General features: G+C 37.1%; 1 protein-coding gene and 1 long non-coding RNA gene across 2 annotated transcripts in view; both read right to left on the bottom strand.

Moving 5' to 3' along the window:
* LOC135223621 (uncharacterized) overlaps nucleotides 1–8,581 on the bottom strand; it is a 144,553-nt gene that overhangs the window by 1,266 nt on the left and 134,706 nt on the right. The window lies entirely within an intron of this gene.
* Nucleotides 5,537–8,581, bottom strand: part of LOC135223619 (uncharacterized) — a 12,133-nt gene continuing 9,088 nt past the window's right edge. The window contains exons 2-3 of the mRNA XM_064262231.1: nucleotides 6,122–6,327; nucleotides 5,537–5,857 (exon numbers count right to left, since the gene is read on the bottom strand). Of these exons, the coding sequence (XP_064118301.1) occupies nucleotides 5,552–5,857; nucleotides 6,122–6,327 (512 nt within the window). The 3' untranslated portion in view covers nucleotides 5,537–5,551. The remainder of the gene's footprint in view (nucleotides 5,858–6,121; nucleotides 6,328–8,581) is intronic.

Genomic DNA, 8,581 nt, shown 5'->3' with positions numbered 1-8,581 from the left:
TATATGTGTGTGTGTGTGTTTGTGTAATATAATTGAGTTTATAATTACGTAAACAGGAACTGTAAAGGTTTTGCCCCAAAAACCTGTGAATGTGGTGGCTTACGAAAAATTCCCGAGAGAGAGAGAGAGAGTAATATATATATATATATATATATATATATATATATATATATATATATATATATATATATATGAGACATATGGTAAAGAACAGAGGAACCGGCTTAACGGCAATGCATCGTAAAGGATGGCCTAGAAAACGTACAGGAACTCGGCGCATAGAAATTCCAGGTGGGTTTTCTTTGTCTTTGTTTTCACATCATCATCGCTGTTCGATCACTACTGGACGAGTTCTCCCACCGACTCATATGATGCCTGCGTGCAAACTTTCCATTTGAGAAGCCTCACAAAGATATTTCATATATTAATCAAACTATTTCCATTTCGGAAAAGAGGAAAATTTATACCAAATAAATGAAAGCGCCAGCGACACTGCTTCATGACTAGTTGACGGCTTGGCAAACGAGCTTTGAGCTGCGTCGTTCGCTTCGTCAACAAACGTAAACCTTATGTTTTACAGGTCTCCTGTCTGCTTGTTCGACAGTATGATGTAGTCCTTGTGAGTGAAAGGTTGTTTTCAAGGTTGAACTGGGATTTTGAGATTAACGTTAATTTGAGTGTGAATAGTCCTTGGTTGAATGAAGTAAGACGCAGAGTGGCATTTTCACCAGAGGAAAATAATGTTGACAAACGATTGTATGCTGTTGTGGTCCGTCAATGGTGAGAGACATTTGAAGAGATGGATTAATGCACATCTTGAATGGTTTTATACAATGGACCAGATTCTGTCATTATAGAATCCACAGGAAGACTTAGAATTCTGCATTTTGTAAGACTGATTGGTTGATATAATAGACCAGTTAAACCTGTAGACCAGAGTTCTTGACTTTCGCTATAGAAGTCTGTTATAAGAGATTAGGCAACCATAAGGAGTATTCCAAAGCATATGACGTAAAATCAAACAAACAAACACCAATAAAGGTCAATACGAAGAACAGGCTTCACTCGCTCCCAAGTACATATTAGAGATGGATTCGTGACTTCAAACATAAATTTCAAGCATTTTATCTCGCAAGCAATGACTGCTCTGTGTGAGGTAAGGTTATCTGTAAATGGACGATTTTAGGTGATTGGTATTCTTTACTTAAGGCGAACGAAATTGCCCATAAATGAAATTAGCATTTCCAGTTAGGATTATTGTCAGACATCCATGAACCCTTTTGGGTGTATTTTATTGGCACCATTTATTAGATGGAATGCTGTTTTACCAGAAAATGTTTTATAATCATTATGACTATAAAATATTCTGTTGAAAAACCACGCATACTATATGTATGTATATATATATTATATATATATACATATATAGACCCAAGTCGAGATAAAAAAAACAGAAGAAAAAATGAAAGGCAGGAGAAAAGAAACGTGACATAGAAGCCATTCTGCATTTTTGCACCTCTTTCCTCTCGGCTCGCTTCTTCCTTTTACCGGTTAAACGGATTAGGTCTAATTATTCTCTGTGTTTTGACTGTGAAATTCTTTTTTAAGAGTCAGCAGTTTTTTCGCATGATAAGATAATTTCCCTCTTGTCTTATTCTGGGCCTCGTGAATATATGTTAATTTGCTTTCCTTTTTTACGGTCTTAACTTTTCTTCAGATATCTCGTCTTTCCTTGATTATCATTATTATGTATGATAACAACGCTAAATTGGGGGTGATTCTCATTACTTTAGTCATTAATAGTGCTGATAACACTAACAGTTATAGTTTGGTTATTTGTTTTTGCAAACGTTCTTTAAATAAAAGACCTTTACTGGAACGTGGATACAAGAGACCACGTAAGAAGTGACAGGTAGTATTCCAAACTACAAATAAACCAGTAACGTAACAAATAGCAACTAAGAAAGAAAGTGCCAATACAAGGAATAACATTAAAAGAACGAGACTATAGAATCCCATAACAGCTGGTGCTAGAGATAACGGCATACATACTCTCATCAATTATGCAAAACATACTCGGAAAAAGTGTTGGGCATCATTGGCTACCGCACAAGGTATGGCTGTCGCTCAAAGGGATTTTCTCTATCGTGAATTTTTGGCTTTTTTTTTTAATCTTGGATACCTCTTGGTTTTCTTCAAGTGCATTCGTACTAAGAGGGAGGCGTTTTCCTTTTGATTTAAACCGTTAGTTTGTTATTCAAGTTTTTAGTTTTGTATCAAAGAAAACTTTTGAGATGGCTATTTGTCTGTCCGTCCACTCTTTACTGTCCGCCCTCAGATCTTAAAAACTACTGAAGCTAAAGGGCTGCAAGTTGATATGTTGATTATCCACTCTCGAACCATCAAATATACCAATAGTTTTTATTTTTCTTAAGGTTAAAGTTAGCCATGATCGTGCGTCAGTCACCAGTATGATTCCAACAACACAGGCCACCACCTGGCAGTGGCTCAACGTTTTATGTGCCGAGTTTCATACAGTTTTATACGCTGTACAGAAAAATCGATTGCGCCGAGGTTACATGTTTCTTGTAGCCTATAGCTGTAATGTCAAGTCTCTTCAGCGTTGCTTTAATTAAAGTGGAATTGCATTTATGCGGTAGTTGTCTGCAGGGAATTGCATGTATGTATGTACGTACACTCGGCAAGGAATGTTAAGATACAGTTTTTTAAATCTTCGGACATATAGTGTTCAATAATGCCACACCTGGCAACTCTAGAAAGAGGGCGGAGCTTCAAAATCATAGCGTTCGTTGCTTTCTAGATTTCCATTAACTTTACACCATAAAGATTCTGTAGAGGTCCTTTAATAATTTATACTTTAATGTAGAAACAGGCTCTATATTATTCGTTAATGTTGATTTGGTAACGTCAGTTCAGGGTAGAATATCGATCATCCTTTTTTAAAACCTACTGTGAAACCTTATTTATAAGTAATGTTTGACACTAAACTGACCTAACATTCATGCGTAATTGAAGACGGATCTTAAACAATGAGAAAAAGTGTTTTAAAATTTGGTCATTACTTGTGGAAATCGTGAGGAACAATACAGTAAAGAATGAAATATTATGACGATAGAGAGAGGGCGCGCAAGCATACGCCTATCGATAGAGATACTTAATTCATTAAATTTACTTTGAGAGATTAAGTGACAATATTTTTTTCAAATTTTTTTCAAAAGTGAGAAGAGAGAGAGAGAGAGAGAGAGAGAGAGAGCACAAGCATAGGCCTATCTATAGAGATACTTAATTCATTATATTTACTTTGAAAGATTGAGTGATATTTTTTCAAATGTGCTTTAAAGTGAAGAGTGGAGGAAGATACGAGAGAGAGAGAGAGAGAGAGAGAGAGAGCACAAGCATAGGCCTATCTGTAGAGATACTTAATTCATTATATTTACTTTGAAATATTGAGTGATAATATTTTTTTCAAATGTGTTTTAAAAGGGAGAGAGAGGGAGAGAGAACAAAATCTGCTTACGTAAAAGCTTAGGCCTATTTATAACTACTTAATTTCATTATATTTTCTTTGGGGAGATTGAGTGGTATATATATATTTTTTTTTTAAAGTATGTTTTAGAAGTGGAGAGAGAGAGAGAGAGAGAAAGAGAGAGAGAGAGAGAGAGAAATTATAGTATTGGTGACGGACTTGTGACGGGGAAAGGTAGAAGAAAGAGCGGTGAGTCGGTGCACAGAAACCTGGGGAACGGGGTGATATGACTGCCAAGATCTTGCTGCACTATGCTGGATAAAATTTGAAGGATCATAATATTCAAGTTAATTCTCTAAGAAATTCATACCCTAATCTTGATTTCAATCGACGGTTGCCATAACATTCAAAGATTGTAAAAAGGCGTGGAAAATTTTAGACACAGGCTGCGGTCATTCTTGCTCTCTTGATATAATCTGTACTTTTGAAAATCGGGTTTCATCCACAATTCATTCCCGAAAAAAGCTGTAAGTAAAAATAGTTATTACCACAAATAACTCAATATGTATTGCACATGCAATTAAAGTTTTATATCGTGCAAATGATGCTGATGTGTTGGGAGATCTTTCAGTCTCGCAGCAAAGAAATGCATTTACGAACTGCTTTGTAATGGGACCATATAGCCAGAAAATCTTTGAGCTGACATGCTACTTTAACCTTGATGAAGATTTATGTTTAAAGACGGTTGCTTTGTAAACAGCAACTAGCATTCGATCCATGTCAACGTCAAAGTAATCAAAGTGTGAATTCCGTTACGTAAGCTAGTATCCAGTGACTTGCGCGCCGCTTTCCCGCTCGAAGTTCTAGGGCTCCTCCACATCATAGAAAACGCTCTTGCGGATGCAACTAGATTTGCTCAACCTACCGTAGCCTTAGCAACATTGGCTGCCATTGACGTCAGCTAACATTAAACGCTTTGGAATACAAACATGAGTTTGTAGAAGCTAAAAACTAATTGCCGCATTCGCCACTTCACAACTGATACAATGATATCCCCGTTCATGAAGGAAAAACGAGTATATATTGTCGTCGTGATACATAGTACTACAATTAGAAATTCACATTCTATATACCAGATCTCTATGAACGAATCCATCTGAGAAATTCCAATTACTTCGGACATATATCGTGTTTTTAAGTATCTGAACGGTTTTGTTTTGTAGTTTTAACTAATATGATATAATTTACAGTGTATTTTCATATTCTAGATCAAATTTAGCGATATTATGTCTTTTCAGTAAAAACAAATGGGAAATTCGTTGAACGAAAGCTAATGAAAACTGTATCTTCAGTTTTCTTGTCGAGTGTACTAGTCCCACCTGAGTTAATCAATGGGTGATCACGTGATTTACGTCAAAATACAATAACTAGAAACAATCAAACAAGAGAAACAGCGGCAGCACTAAGGAAGTTGGTATGCATAAATAAAAACGCTTCTTGAGGTGCGTGCGTGTATGCATGCGCGCGCGATCTCCCGGATTTCTAGATCAGGTAGTTGACAAGCCTATTCAGGACGAACCAGTACTATTCTAATAAATAATCAGAGCTCTAGACTGGAAGCAGAGGAGGAGAGTTCCAAATTGAAGAGGCACGTCCTCTTGTGTATCACCTTCATTTCTGACAGTAATAGTATTAGAGTACTGTACTACATCTAACTGATCAGGTCGGATCCCGGTTGGGATACAGACTGAATTTCTAGTGCAAACCCCATGTAGCTGGGGGTGATGAGGAAGTTCTGTTGCTTAAATTTACGGATTTGTACTGAAATTCAGTTTATCAGGCGAGTGTATAAGTATCTGGAATCATATCATCTGTTCTCTGTGAGATATGCGGTCCACTAAGTGTTGTACGTAAGTAGAGATCTATTGGTTTAATATTGCCTACGCAGCAACTCTTCATGGGAACAACCCGAAATTTTCCATTGATTTATCCCTTGCTAACTGGACTATATTCAAATTTAAAACGGTAAAAGTAAGACCACAAGGATATATGAACTGCGATTTTTCAACACTGCCAATTTATTTTAAAGGTACGACCTGGACCCTGGGTACGACGTCTTACCTGCCATATGAAGACGACAGGCCATGAGGCGAAGTACCATAACCATCCATAATCGCTGACGTTATAGTATATCTTCGTAGCGCCCCCATTCATAACGTAACACGATATGAAGGCTGATATGGTGGAACCGATGAAGAGGGAGAGGGAACCTAAGAGTATCTCGTCACGTTCAAGCTCTGGACTCATGAACTTCTTGGGCTGACATTTCCATTCCTCTGGACGGTTCCTTTGGCGGACGTAGTAATACCACTGTAAGCAGAGGATGGGGAGTTAGATAGTATAGCACCTGTCATTAGAATGGAGCTGACACCTGACCTTTTCATTCGTTCATTAATCGTAGCTGAAATCAGTATTCTAGCATTCACTGAAACTCGCAGCGGCTGAAAACAGCTTTGCATGGGTAAATTCTTGATCCTGGAATATCATTTACAACCAAAAACACGAAATTCTCTTATGCTCTCTCATTAGATTCAGAAACCTGATGAAAACGAGGAGTATGTAAGACTAACTCACATGTAAGAAGCCACCAACACCAATGTAGAAGGTGTAGGAGATAGTGGTGGAGTACACCCAGTAGTAACCGACACCTTGGAGGCGATAATCCTCAAGGTTAAGACTCCAGGGACGCTGAGAAGGGAGAGAACCGTTTGATGTCTCATTGGAAACGCCGCCATAACTGAAGGCTTTCAGAAAGTGCACCAGAATGAGGAGCCATTCGCCTGTTGTACAGGAAGCAGAAAGAGCAGTTGCCTTAATTAGTATAATAATAATAATAATAATAATAATAATAATAATAATAATAATAATAATAATAATAATAATAATAATAATAACTATGTAGACAAGAAAATTTTATGCTGCATAACATATATATCACCAAAATTCATTTTGTGTAGTTACTTCCTAAAGAGCATCAAAATTCATGGATAGTGAAATGAAACAACAAAAAATGCAGTTGCTGAGAAAGTATGTATATTCCGACACATCTTGAGCAGTAAATGTAATAAATTTCAAAATACATTTCATGCGAACATGAAGCGTATTACAAATTTTGATGTAATAGCGGTTAGCTATCCGATAAGTTGCTCACTCATAGATAATACCTCAATTTACAATATGAACGTCAAAGCCAATCTTTATTTACAAATATCGTTATAAATTAGGTTTCGCATGGCACATTTACTCTCCTCGATGACGACACGATGTAAGCAGACGCCCTTCAGATATTTCCCTTATCGAAAAAATATTTGTATTTCATCGCCTCTTCATACGACATGGAATTTTCTTCATTATTCTAGCCTGTCTGCCTCGAAACTGGAGCCCCGTAGTGGGTTAGTGCCGTCAGTGCACCTCATACGGTGCAATGTAGGCATCACTTAAGGTTCTTTGCAGCGTCCCTTCGGTCCCTAGCTGCAACCCCCTTTCATTCCTATGACTATACCTCCATTCATGTTCTCTTTCTTGAAGCTTACTATCCAGCCTCCCGTAACAATTCATAGTGCAACTGCGAGGTTTGCCCCCTGTTACACCTTTCAAACCTTGTCGGTCACTGTCCATTTCCCTTTCAGCGCGGAATGGCCTTAGTTGGCCCAGTGCATGGCATGTATGCCAAAAGTCGATGAATCAATTTAAGCTGGAGGTACCAATAAAAAATGGATAATGGTAATATATTAAGTCCAATCTGATGCACGGAGAGAGAGAGAGAGAGGATCATTAATTCCACGTAGACTATTTAAGCTTACATCTTTTTAGATAGCATAGAAGGTTTTCAGAGACATAGACAGCAAATCAGTAAGGGAGAAAATGACGAAGATATTAACAAATGTTTAACCCTTTTCTCCTCTAGAAAATTTGTGTCAAGGAAACTGTTTACCGTCATCTATTACTACTCGATTTAACATTCCAAACTAACACTCTTAAACAATATGAAACTAAATCAAAGCTAAATTTCTTGACGGCAGCCATATCAGCGGTGTTTGGAATTCCCAGTACTAATTATTATCTTAATTAAAAGAGATAACGCTTGATGACTAAAAGTACCACAGCTGTCATTTCGTTGCCAACGGAAACCATTGTTATGACATAGATTATACGTGACGTCAGTTTTCTGATAAAACTGGTTTTAAGGACTTTTAATGATAAACATTTTTGATAGAGGAGCCAAGGCATATAATTACTGGAAGCGCGCGCGCACGCACACACACACACACACACACACACACACACACACACATTTAGCCCTCCTGTGCAATGCAGGAAATGCTTGTAAACAACATTCATCCTTTTCAAAGACATAAACATTAGGTTACTATAATACACACACCCGGTGTTTACATTCCTAGCCACTTCTGCAAGTTTCATAATACTCAAACGATATTCTTTGCTCCAGTTCCTCCATACACCACTTCTAACCTTATTGTACTCAATCCTAAATACAGTTTTGCTTACTCGGGGAGTAAGCCTACAAACTACTATATTGTTGTTGTTGTTGTTGTTGTTGGGGACTAGGGTAATAAAGGTAAAAAAAAATGTCTGAAAATGGTGTTTCGCGTCGAGTTAAAGATACAAGAATTTTAGGATAGGATGTATATGATTTATTCAGAATAAAAATGTAAAAAAATGAATAATGTGCATCATATCAAGTGGCAAAGAAAAATTATTTCTAATACAATATATCAAATTTTATCATTTTCGTCGGTGAAACAACGGTCTATCTGTCCGTAGATTTTAGCACATTATATTTATTTGACGTACTGAATTAAGAGGCTATATTTGTGTTCAATTGTTTCTACTTATAACTGAAAATATGTCACACGCTTAGTTTGTGTCCTTTTTATTTGATCCTCTTTGTTAGTATAAGTAGTACTAATTATGAGTATTAATTACGCAAACCACTTCACGTTGAGTTGGCGATATATTGAGCAAGTGGAAGTTCTTACACGTGTCCCGAGTAAGCTGGAGGCCGGATCTTTC

Source organism: Macrobrachium nipponense, chromosome 10 (assembly GCF_015104395.2).
Source record: "Macrobrachium nipponense isolate FS-2020 chromosome 10, ASM1510439v2, whole genome shotgun sequence".
NCBI classification, from domain to species: domain Eukaryota; kingdom Metazoa; phylum Arthropoda; class Malacostraca; order Decapoda; family Palaemonidae; genus Macrobrachium; species Macrobrachium nipponense.
This window is presented reverse-complemented; position numbering and strand designations above follow the sequence as displayed.